The sequence below is a fragment of the Peromyscus eremicus genome, chromosome 7, assembly GCF_949786415.1.
Source record: "Peromyscus eremicus chromosome 7, PerEre_H2_v1, whole genome shotgun sequence".
NCBI classification, from domain to species: Eukaryota; Metazoa; Chordata; class Mammalia; order Rodentia; family Cricetidae; genus Peromyscus; species Peromyscus eremicus.
The window spans coordinates 45,504,909-45,517,533 of NC_081422.1; the positions used below are offsets into that span (position 1 = coordinate 45,504,909).

The 12,625-nt window shown below is 42.2% G+C and overlaps 2 protein-coding genes across 7 annotated transcripts in view; one reads left to right on the forward strand and one right to left on the reverse strand.

Annotated features, from left to right (window-relative positions):
- Sik2 (salt inducible kinase 2) overlaps positions 1-3,615 on the reverse strand; it is a 106,222-nt gene extending 102,607 nt beyond the window's left edge. For 3 of the 5 annotated variants that reach the window (XR_009380239.1, XM_059267866.1, XM_059267864.1), the window contains exon 1: positions 3,326-3,614. Coding sequence is in view for 4 of the 5 variants with exons in the window: in XM_059267866.1 (XP_059123849.1) it covers positions 3,326-3,460 (135 nt within the window). In the remaining variant the exon portion in view is untranslated. Of the gene's footprint in view, positions 1-3,325 lie in introns of all 5 variants that reach the window. The other 2 variants (XM_059267865.1, XM_059267863.1) reach the window with 1 other exon arrangement.
- A 134-nt stretch (positions 3,616-3,749) lies between these two features.
- Btg4 (BTG anti-proliferation factor 4) overlaps positions 3,750-12,625 on the forward strand; it is a 107,681-nt gene continuing 98,805 nt past the window's right edge. For both annotated transcript variants that reach the window (XM_059267873.1, XM_059267872.1), the window contains exons 1-2: positions 3,750-4,264; positions 4,387-4,434. The gene's annotated coding sequence lies outside the window, so the exon portion shown is untranslated. The remainder of the gene's footprint in view (positions 4,265-4,386; positions 4,435-12,625) is intronic.

Genomic DNA, 12,625 nt, shown 5'->3' on the forward strand with positions numbered 1-12,625 from the left:
ATATACAATAGGCAAAATGTGTGGACACAGACATGGATCATGTGCTGTCATCTAAAAAACAATGCATTAAAAATACTAAAAGGCAATGTGACATGTTAAGAACAATGTATTCCCACTTGTGGGGAAACTATATACTCTTGGTGTACCATGCTCTCCTTTATTCTTAATATTTGCTGTACTAAAATTCTTTAATAGAAAATGGGGTGCTTACGGATACAAGTAATTTTCCTAGAATTTTACTTAGACCAAAAAAACCAAAAACAAAACAAACAACCCCACCTCGAACTAAAGTATTTATGAAACACTACTTAAGGACATTCATAGAACAGAAAACTAGCAACCACTATTGCCCAAAATAGTTTAATAGCCTAAATGGTGTTATTCTTTTCCCATTGTGCTAATTTTATAAAATTAGCTTCTGTAATTCATAAACCAGCTCTGCAGAGATTTTATGAAGTATTACATTAGGAAGCTGGATTCTACCAACCCCTTGCCTTCCCTTTTGTGTGCAAAATTTACACAGAGCTAGCACATGAATACTGCTTCAGATGACGTAATTATATTTTTTGGTGTTAAGTCATCTGATAGCTTAGACCAACATTAATGTCTCTTTTGTATACTATTTTTTTTCTAAAAGGGAAACAGACTTCTCCCAAGCACTACAAAAATATGTATCTTTTTTTTTCCATGATTGATATGGGACAGAAGATGAAGAAGAGCCAATAAAAAATAAAAGTATTTATAATTTGAATGTTTAAATTAAGCCCTAAGATTTGTCCCAGGGGGTGTCAAGATGGTCAGAGAGTAAAGACACTTGATCCCAACCCTGATTATCTGACCCCTAGCACCCACATGGTTGAAGAAGAGAACCAGCTCCTGCAAGATGTCCTCTGACCAACATGTTCACTCTTATTTACACACACACACACACACACACACACACACACACAAAATGATTCTTCTAAAACTACAATGCTAAAATACAGTATATAAAGGAGTTTCCATAAGCAGGAAACACAATCATATTTGCTAATAGTTTTCTTTACACTATATTAACTGTTCTCACTGTAATTAACTAGATATAGTATGTTAAGCAGTGATAATCTAAAATAATGTAAGAGTTGAATTTTTACTATTTTATTTACAGTTTGCATGGTGGTTCTATTTATCAGATACAAATATTCAGTAAATAAAAATTAATTATTCCTAAAAAAAAAAAAACTCACTGAAAACAAATGTTATACTTTTAGAAACTGAATCCATGCTCTTACTAAACAAGTCTTCATGTAACTTCCCTATAAAACTTCAGAGAACACTCTGCAAACTGAAACATCCACGAAGACTTCCTTACAGAACTGCTAGGCCATTTCACCTTTCTGTGCCTTAGTATCGGCAATCACAAAACTACCACAAAATGCTCATACCTGCCCACTGTAAAAATAGAACAGCACGAGGGAAGAGGAATCTCTAGGCTAAACTTTTAGCTTTTAACATAAAATAATTTTATACACATATACTACACACACACACACACACACACACACACACACACACACACACACACACACTTTTAGGATCTGCAAGCTCTGCCATGATCTGACAGGTGTTTTCAATCACAAATGTGACCTGACAGTCACAGGCAGTGTTACTCCACAGTGCCCCCTAGCTTGCTTCCTAAGAAATATCAGTTTGAAAGGGACACCATGAGAACTGTGACCCCTAAGAGTTAAGTGTCAGTTACCATGAGCTCTGCTTAAGCAGCTCTCATATACCACTTTAACTCAACTCTGTCTGGCAAATAAGAGCTGACCACTAAATATTGCTAATAAGAAAAAATAGAACGACCTATCAGGTTTGGTATCCAACCACACAACAATATAACCAAAAAGTTCACAGGCTCTCTGTAAATGTGCCATTTTTGACAGTCATTGAAAAGGACTAAAAAAGATACCAATTTAAGATATTTCCTTTTTATTTAACACGGAGGCAAAGGGATGACAATTTGGCCATAGCTCTTTACAAGAACGAAACAACTTTATTCACTAAAAAAAGTGCCGGGATCCTATTAAGCTATGCAAAAATTTGGTAATGTCAATATACTCATATTATCATTACAAACAATCTAGATTCATAACAATGGTAAATTTGTGAAAGGAAAATTTTTGACCTTGGTACTGATGCCCTAAAGAAGTCAGATTTAGGTGGTCCGTGAGGCAAAACAAAAAGTGAAGACCTGTCAGACATATCTTCCTGTATGAAAATGGACATGAAGTAAAACTTCTTAAGAACAACTGCTAAGAAAACACTCAGGCTTTTAAATGCCCTTCACCTTACGTAAGTCATCCTAGGGAGAAAAGTTCTACATTCAAAGGCCAGAACGTTCTTACTAGGGAAAAAACCCGGACGAGATGAAATCTGGGGAGAGAAAATGAAAACCTGTGAAACTCCAGTGGCACTCACAAGGCAGAATAGAGTACGTCAAAACCACTAGGTTGTAGTCTAAAAACCGGTTTTGTTTCGATCGTTTTTTCCAAGGTATTTAATTTGCACGTCTTAAAATAGAGACCCCGAGGAGAGCAGCTTGAGGCAATAGAAGGAAGGGGGTGGGCTAGGTAAGAACAGAGACTTGGGGAGAAAATATGTGCGGTGCATTAGAATGCTCCATGGAGGAGGATGCTGGAGTCACTGCAAGGAAGCAGTTGAGGGCTTTCAGAGTAGTCCATCTGATGTGGCTTAAGGAATGCGTGCTTGGAGCCAGTATGCACACCTGGTAAAGGGACAACCCCAGACGACGGTGCAGAGCTGAGATGACCATTTTTAACCAGTTCTATTGTCTGGAGTATTAGATATACCTCCGGCAAGAGATCAAGCCAGTCAGGTACCGAATCAAGAGACCCTGCGGGCCCAAAGCAGAGAAAATGGACAGCGGTCCGTCCGCACCGGTCGGGTCCGCGGCGCCCCCTCCTCGCCCAGGAGCGAGGGACTCCTGGTCCGGGCCGCGCGCCGCGTCCGCCAAGTCCGGGAGCTGCCGGTCCCCTTCTCCCGCCGGCGACGTTGGTCCCCGCGCGGCCCCGGAGCACCGAGACTTCCCCTCCCACCCCACCCCCAGCCGAAAGCCGGGAAGACGCGGAACTTGGGCTTGGGAGCCGAGGCCACAGACCAGGTCCCCGGGTGGGAGGCTCGGGACGGAAGCCAGTGTGGCTTCCCAGGGACAACCCCCCCGCTCCCCGCCGACCTGCACCCCGCGGTCCCCACAGTGCCAGGCCCGCCGTCCCCCGCCCGGGGCGCAACCACGCCACGCTCCCGCCGAACCCCGGAGCCGCACCTCCGTCTTGGTGATCCGGTGCCGCCCCAGCTTCACCACGGCGAAGTTGCCCTTGCCCAGCGTGCCCTCGATGTCGTAGAACCCCACCCGGACCGGCCCGCGCTGCAAGTGCCTCGGGCCATCCGCCATGACCATGCTGGGCCCCCGCTGCAGGACACGGCAACTGGAGCGCGAACGAGCGGGCCGGCGCGGAGCGGCGCGGAGCGGGCAGGAGGGCGGCGGGCGGCGCGGCTCTAGGTTCTGGGCGACGGCCGCGGTTCTCGCTCCAGAGCTGCTTCCCTCCCGCCCCACAGGGCCCAGCCAGGCGCGCGCCGGCGCTGACGTGCGGCCGACGTCAGGGGGCCGGGGCAGGGGGCGGGGGCGGGCCTCCGCCGGTCACCATGGCTACCGCAGCAGCGCCGACGTCAGCGGCGGGAGGGAGGGGCGGCGCGCGGCTCGGGCGGGCACTGTGCTTCCGGCCGCGGCGCCCAGCTCAGCCTACTCCGGCCTCGCCGCGGCCGGGGGCGGGGTCGCCGTCGGCTCCGCCCCTTTCCTCCTGCCTTCCAGCCGAAGGGCAAGAGCGAGCCCTGGTGGGCCGAGCGGAGGGTGCACTGCGCCACCGACCCGTCCCGTGTAGGGTCGACCCGCGTTCTCCGCCCGCCAGCGGCCCTTCCCGCCAAAAACCTCTCCGGCAGTAGACTGCTGCGCTAAATTTGGAGCCCCAGCAGCGCCGTGGCTGAGCAACGCGTTGCTCACAGCCTCTTTTCTTTGTGTTCTTTTTAGCCCCCTCCTCGTTACTATATAAATCTCTCCACTTTTTGACGTCTGTAAGGATTCCTACTCACAGCAATCGGTCACTTACAAAAAAAAAAAAAAAATCAGCTCTGAAGAGACCCTAGAGATGACTTATTCCTGAATTCGGAATTGCCAATGGGCTTCGAAGCCTGGAATCCCTGAAACGTAGGCACAGTTTTACTTGTTTGAGCGTGTCCCTAGGGAGAGGGGACCATATCTTCTGTCATAGTTCCTCAAACTGTTTGGGAAATTGTAAACACTTTACTAAATATCCAATTTATTTCCAGATGATGCAGCAGGCTGCTAGAATGAAGGGAGTTGCCAACGTCACACAGGTAATGCTAGAATTCTAAACTGTCACACCAGTCTTCCATATGGTGACCTAAGTAAATAGCAACATTTTAATATCTTGAAATATATTATGTGCATCCAGACCTTGGTTCCCGGGTACCCATTCTCCATTAAAAGGAACCCAGTTCGTTGGGAGTAACGATTCAGTTCGAGGCAGACAGGGAAAGTTTAAGGTGCCCTTGAAAGAACTTATATGAGTAAGCAAGGAGACTTCTTGTATACAACAGGAAGAATATGTCAAAAGAGAATACAGCTTGAAGGGACCCACATTTGCCAAATCTGAGACAAACTGAGCATCAGAAATGGACAATTTGGAAATTGTTCATTGGAAATTGTTGTACATTACAACACATATTACTTTTACATTTTATTTATTTTGCGTAGAGGTCAGAGGACAGGCTGTGGGAGCTGGTTCTCGATTCCACTATGTGGATTCTAGGGCACTGAACTCAAGTGGCCAGGCTTGCTGCAGGTGCCTTTACCCAATGAGCCATCTCTTCGGCTCTGCATTGTGGGTTTTTTGTTGTTTGTTTGGAGACAGAGTCTCACTATGTAGGCCTGGATAACCTAGAACTTGCGTTGTAGACCAGGCTAGCTCATACTTTACAGAGATCTGTCTCCTGAGTGCTGAGGTTAAAGGCAGGTGTCACTGTGTCTAGTCCATATTAATTTTTAAAAAGGAACCAGACTGCATATTTTCACTTTAACTTTTTTTAGACAGGTCCTCAGAAATGTGGTATATGTGATAAGCCCCCATAAATGTCTATTTCCACTCCTTTTCTTTTTCCTTCTCTTTTTTTAGGAAACGGAAACTCAGATCCTTATATATGCTAGGCAAGTTTTGTATCACTGAGCTATGTTCTCAGGCTTAACTTTTAGGTTAAGTATAAAGACAGGATAAGTGAGAAGGGGATGTAGGTAGAAATTATGAATTCACCATTTTGTGGCTGTTCCTAATAATTGGTTCAGACAAGAATTATCAATAGGCATTAAAGTAAAATTTGGTTGAAGAGTAGGGTATGTATACAGTCTCAAAATATCTTTGGATTTTAAAAATCATTACAAAGGTACCTTTACAGTAGAGAAATCTGACAGATACTTTCCTGAAAAAATGACCCAAATTACCAATGGGAATTAAATGACACAAAGAGCCCCTGATATGAGGTAACCAGGACACATCTCTTAGGTGGTATCTGTAAAAATGCATATTCTGAATCTGTCACAAAGAAAAAACATCAGAAAAACATAAACTGAGGAAATTGACCCCCTAACTATCTTGTACCCTTAAAGATGCCATTGTCATGAAAGAATGCCTGAGGAAGAGTTCTAGATTCAAGTCTTAAGAGACATGCCACGAAGGGCGGCATATGGTCTTAGAAAAGCATGTTACCAAGGAATCCTGTCAGGGCAATTGTTGAAAATTAAATTGGGTTGTATGTTAGATAAAAGTATCGTTTCAATGTTGATTTAAAAAAAATATTTATTTTACTTTTAGTTGTGTGTGTGTGTGTGTGTGTGTGTGTGTGTGTGTTTACATCCATGTGTGAATGCAGATGCATATGGGGTCCAGAAAAGGGCATTAGATCCCCTATAGCTAGAGCTACAGGTGGTGTTGGGATACCTGGTGTAGTGGTGGGAACTGAACTCAGGGCCTCTGCAAGAGCAGTACTCTATTTTAACCACTGAGCCATCTCTCTAGGCCTCAATGCTGACTTTCTTGACTCTAATCATTGTATTGTGTTATGAAAGAAAGTATCCTTATTAAGAAATACACACTGAAGTATTTATGGATAAAAGTCTGTGACGTAGGCTGTAGGTGGGCTTTTCTGTCCCACCAGCCAGCTCCCAGAGACTTATTATTAATTATAAATGTTTGGCTGGTAGCTTAGGCTTGTTACTAACTAGCTCTTACAATTTAAATTAACCCATATTTATTAATTTATGTGCTGCCATGTGGCTCATGGCTTATTACCTCATCTTTTATATATCCTGCTTCCTCTGTGTTTGGCTGGCAACTCTCCCTTCTTCACAGCATTCTCTCAGTCTGGCTCTCCCACCTAACCTCTTCTTGCCTAGCTATTGGCCAGTTGGCTCTTTATTAAACCAACAAGAGCAATACATTTACAGTGTATGAAAGGATTATTCCACAGCACTAGGCCACTTATTTGCAAATAGTTTAGCAAAGATAGAAAATGACAAATGTGTCAAATGTTAAACTGAATCCAGGCAAAGGGTAGTTAATTGCTGTTCTTACAACTTTTCTGTAGGTTTAATCTTTAATGAAAATTAATCTATGTGTATTTATATATGTAAGCGTTGCAGCTCAGATAGAAAGGTGTCCTGGCAGTTGAGAGCCAAGGAATACCACAAAGGCACTGTAAGCATAGCAGCTTATAGGCCTGCTCCAGGGAAAGGTTTCTCCAGTGTAACAACTCCACCTGGAAGGGGAGGGTTTCCTCACCGAAGTTGTCTCCGGTCCCATGAAGTGTAACAGCTCTGCTCCACTTAAGGGAAAGTTTCCCCAGTGAAAGTGTTACAGCTCTGCTAAGGTCCCCTGGAGCCTAACAACTCTGCTCTGCTAGGGTAAGTATTACAGTTCTGCTCCCCTCCTGCTCCAGTGAAAGTTGTTACAGCTGAACTTCACTTGGGCGAAAATGTCACACCACACAACAAACCTCACTCAAGAGATTTATTGGGAAGAATCCAGGAGAGTGGCTGCCTCTAGGGTGAGGTGGTGGCAGACTGAACAGGATACAGAACTTCTACAGGGTTCCTTGGGAGGCAGAGCTTTCCAGGGTGGCTTGGGATTGGAGGGATTTAGTGCTCAGGGGGCTCAGGGATTGGTGGGATTTTGTACTCAGTGACCTCAGGGACTGGCAGGATTTCAATCCCTGTTCCTAAGTCAGAGGGTGTTTTTCCTTGGCCCTTTTCACACTATAATATACATATTTTAAACTTAATTTATTAATGTGTGTGTGTGTGTGTGTGTGTGTGTGTGTGTGTATTTGTTGACACAGGAGGTGTGGAGAGGTAGAGGACAACTTTCTGAGTCTCTTCTCTCATTCCACTGTGTGTTCCAGGGGTGGCTCTCAAATCATCAGGCTTACATGCCAAGCATTTTTACCCACTAAGCCTTGTCACCGTCCTTAGTAGTGTAATAATCTCCCCCTCTCTCTCTCTCTCTCTCTCTCTCTCTGTGTGTGTTTTACTGGGAATTGCTGGACAAATTATTCTACTACTTACCTACATCGCCAGCTCTGATCACATTTTATTTTCAGTGCACTGTTTGCTGACTGTTGGGCCATCCACTGCTCTTGCGCTTCTAGCTTTAATTCCCAAAATAATTCTCTACTTAGCAGCGAGGTATATTGTTCTGAACGTTAGGGGAGAAATGGGAGAAGGCCAAAAGATTGATACAGATTTATAGATTAATGAGGCTGGTACTTGAGATGCTTCTAACTAGGCCAGGAGCCCACATACGTACCTCGGTTTAAAGATAATTCCTAGTTAGATACCTATATATATTCGTTGTTCTGGGGGTGGGTTCCTTTGGGAAATGATAAAAAGCCACTTACTTTAGAGCCCGAAAGTACACACAGACTCACTAAAAATAAGCAACCTCCTCTTTAAAGGCCACCTTTAAAACAGAAATTGACTCACTTCTATCTGATTATTTGAATCAGATAATTAAGCCAACCACCTACTTTCAGAGTCTGAGGATAAGATCTGGCTTGAGGCCTGAAGGAAAAGAAAGGACTAAGAGAGGGTACCAAAAGAGTTCAGTGTCAGTGTGCCCGTGTCTACAGGTTACAGGAAGAGAGGTCAGAGGTAGGAAGAAGTGCACCAAACACCAGGTTTGCCTGTATGGAAATGCAGTGGGTGTGTCATTGAAAATGACTAGTAGGTTGTAGCTGTCACTCTGAAGAGCTCTATGTAGCCCAATTTACGGTTCTTTAACTTTGGACTGCATGATTCAGCTTTATTTCTCTGTTCCAAAAGATGCACTTCCTGTGGATTGTTAGCTATAATAGCAATTATTAATTCCTTTTAATTACGTTTGTTATTCATTTGTGTGTGGGTGAACATGCTATAGCACGCATGTGGGAGTTTCTTTTTTCCTTCCATCACGTAGGTCCTGGTGACTGAACTCAGATTGTCAGGCTTGGCAGCAAGTGCCTTTACCCACAGAACCATCCCTCCTGCTTCACATTTTAGCAGCTATTCATTTCATCTAACTCCTGCTTTCTTCTCCTCTTCATCTCTCTCCTTTTCTCTTTGTATGCACCCATCTTCAAGGGGTGAAGGCTGGGGGGAAACAGAAAGAAAAGCACTTCTGGCAGTCAACTTTGCAGCTCTGCTTTCAGTATAAGTGAGGGAGAACAACTGAATGACCAGATTTTTAATTATATGACATTGCAAATGTAACATTCTCAGACGATGCTGTGAGTCCACTCTATTTGTTACTAAGTTGAGTAAAATAAGTTAGCACTTATAAAGGTAAAAGGATGTGAATATACAAAGAAAGAAATGAGGAAAGTATAGCGAGACTAACAAGAATTAAGTCTACAACTCAATTAGTGTGAATAAAATCAACTTACAAACAAGATAGGAGAGGAGTTGACAACAAGCTGATGAAGAGGTGGCATGAACTGGAGGGAGAAGCGACTTCATGACTCACCGTGCAATACACACATATTCTGCTGAAGATTCTTGTGCACTTGGAAAACAAGACATAGACTATTTGTTCCTTGATTGTGAACGTCTGCATTTCTTCCCCCTGTTTTATCATCTCAGGACCAAAGGCAGGTCAATATGCTAGTAACTTAGGATTGGATTTAGATTCCATTCAAGTGAAAAATGGACCAAGTTTATTAACTATAATTGTTTAGAAATTATAAACTTAGAAATTATAACTTAGGTTACAGTGGTAGAATAAACACTGCATTTTTATAATAACCATGGTAAAAGTGTAAGAGAAAATCCAAATCTCTAGCCCATGCCAATTCCAAGTACCTGTTAGTATAAAATAAAGATGTTTGTGAAACAAGCATCAATCAGCCAGGTTACTGGACATGTTTGTAGCACTAAATGTAAGAAACTATTATAGAATAAACTAAATGATTGAGATTCTTTGAAGGAAAATTGCTTGATGCTTTTATTTTTGAAAGCTTCAGTGAAGTAAAATTACTTTTTATTTAAAAACTATATATTTACTATGTACAGTTTGATGGCTTTGGGCACATTTATATGTATGTGGATAAAACCCATCAGAGTTATCAAAGTAATAACATGCCTACATCTCCAAACTTTTTCCCTACTTCTCTTTTGCATGAGAAATAAGAACACTTATCTTAAGGCTTAGTCTAAAATTGTCAGTATGGTGTCCAACTGATCTCCAGAATTTATTCATCTGTGTAACTGGAGCTTTATACCCATTGCACAATTCTTTCCCCTTCTGTAGAGACCCTGCTAGTTACCAGCCAGCCTTTTGTTTCTGTAAGTTTGACTATTTTGACTACTTTAGATTACTTTAGAATTGGGAGCCTGTGCTTCTGTGACTAGCTTATTTCACTTGGCGTAGTATCTTCCGGGTTCTTCGGTGCTGTTCATAGCAAGATTTCCTTTGTTTTAAAAGTGTAGGTAATATTACTGTATTTGTACATGAGCCGTCTTTTTGGAACCTTATGCCTATGCTGAGACACTTTGCTCAGCCTTGGTGCAGGGAGTAGGGGATTGGACCTGCCTCAACTGAATGTACCAGGGCTCTGCTGACTCCCCAGGGGAGACCTTGCCTTGGAGGAGGTAGGAATGGGGGGTAGATTGCGGGGGAAGGCTGGGGGGTGGGAGGAGGGAGGACAGGGGAATCTTTGGTTGATATGTAAAATGAATAGAAAATTTCTTAATAAAAAGAAAAAAAAGAATAGAACATTTTAAAGGTTAGAAAAATTTTAAATCCTTATTTGAGAAGCTCATCAACATTTAGCACAATTAAAAAAATCTAAAACTAAAAAAAAAATTACTGTATGCATCATATTCTTTATCATTCATCTATTTTTTATTATTATTTTTTATTTATTTATTATTTTTTTTTGGTTTTTCAAGACAGGGTTTCACTGTGTAGCTTTGTGCCTTTCCTGGAACTCGCTTTGGAGACCAGGCTGGCCTCGAACTCACAGAGATCCATCTGCCTCTGCCTCCCGAGTGCTGGGATTAAAAGCGTGCACCACCACTGCCTGGCTTATCTGTTTTGTTTTTTTTTTTAATATTTTTTATATTTTTATTTTGGGGGCGAATGCGGCAGTGCATGCCAAGACTCCTGTGTGGAGGTCAGGGTGTGTGGAATCGAGAAGACAACTTGTTGAACTTGGTTCTCTCCTACCATGTGGGTCCTGGAGATCCAACTCAGGTCATTAGGCTTGGGACAAGCTCCTTCACCTGGTGAGTCATCTCACTGTCATTCTTTTATCTGGTGATAATTAGGTTGTTTTTATATCTTGGCTATTGTGGATGCTGCTGCAGTGAAAGTGGGAGTGCAGATATTGGAGATCTTGATTTCAGTCCTTTAGATAATACCCAGGAATGGCCTCATTTTGTGTTTTTGAACCTCCATACTATTTCACATAATGGCTGTATTATTGACATTCTCATCATCACTGCACACAGATTAAAATTTCTGTAATCTCCCCCGCCCCTTAGGGTTTAAAGGCCACCTGAACAGATATACGGTGATATCTTACTGAAGTTTTGATTTGCTTTTTCCAGTGACTAGTGAAGTTGATCACCTTTTCATATAATGATGCCTATTTATATTCTGTCTTTAGGGAGATGTCTATTTGCACCCTTTGCCTGTTAACACTTTTTACTGCATTTTATTTATTTACTCTGTGTGTGTGTGTGTGTGTGTGTGTGTGTGTGTGTGTGTGTGTGTGTGTGTTCTCTTTCTACAATTGGGTCCTGGAGATCAAGTTCAGGTCATCAGCCTTGGTGGCTAGTGTTTTTACCCATTGAGACATCTCACCACCTCATTTTCCTGTATTTAAATCAGTCTATTCCATTTGTTTTGCAATAGAATGTTAGGAATTTCTTATATATTTTGGACACTCACCTCTTACCAGATATGTAGGGTACAACTTTTTCTGCCATTCTGTACCTTGCTTTTTTGTTCTCTTACTTACTTCCTTGGCTCTGCAGGAGCCTTTCAGTGGCATGTACCACTACTTGATGACCTTTGCTCTGGCTGTTGCTTTTTGCTGTCAGAGCCAAGAAATCATTGCTGAGACTAGTATCAACACTATTTCACCTGTTTCCCTCTTGGGGTTTGATGCTTTCAGGGTTTATACTCAAGGCTTTAGCTCACATTGAGTTGATCTTTGTGTATAGCATCCAGTTTCAGTCGTTTGTCTGTGGCTGCCTAGATCTCCTAATACCGTTTTAGAAGAGACCATCCTTCCCCCGGTGTTCACTGGGCACTTTGTTGAACATTCTTTGACCCCACATTTGTGATTTTATTTTAGGTGCTCTATTTTGTTCCACTGGTCTCTGTTTATTTTTATGACAGTATTAGTACTGTCTTAATAATTTTAAAATCAGAAAGTTTGAGACGACCAACTTCATTTTTGTTTCTCAATATTGTTTTGGTGATCCAGGGTCTTTGTGATTCTGTGTAAATGCACATTCTTCCCAAGTACTCATGGATCATTCACAGAGACAGAGCACACTTAAGTAATAAAACAAGTCTTAAAACATTTAAGAAGATTGAAACATGCAAAGTATGTCTTCTAGCCACAGTGAAATTAAACTAAAAATCAGTAACAAAAGGATAATTATAAAATTCATAAATATCTGGAAATTAAACAACACATTTCTGGAAAAAAAAACCAATGGATCCAAGAAGAAATTGAGATTAGAAAATATCTTTTAAAAGTGTTTTATTTTTTATGTGTATGGATATTTGCCTCATCTTAGTATCACATGTATACCTAGTGTGTGCAGAAGCCAGAAGAGGTCATCAGATTCCCTGGAACCGGAGTTATAGAGAGTTGTGAACTGCCACATAGGTACCAGGAACCAGACCCTGGTCCTCTGCAAGAGCAGCCAGTATTCTTTTTTTTTTTTTTAATTTCAGATTTATTTATTTTATTTTGCAATACAATTCAGTTCTACATATCAGCCACG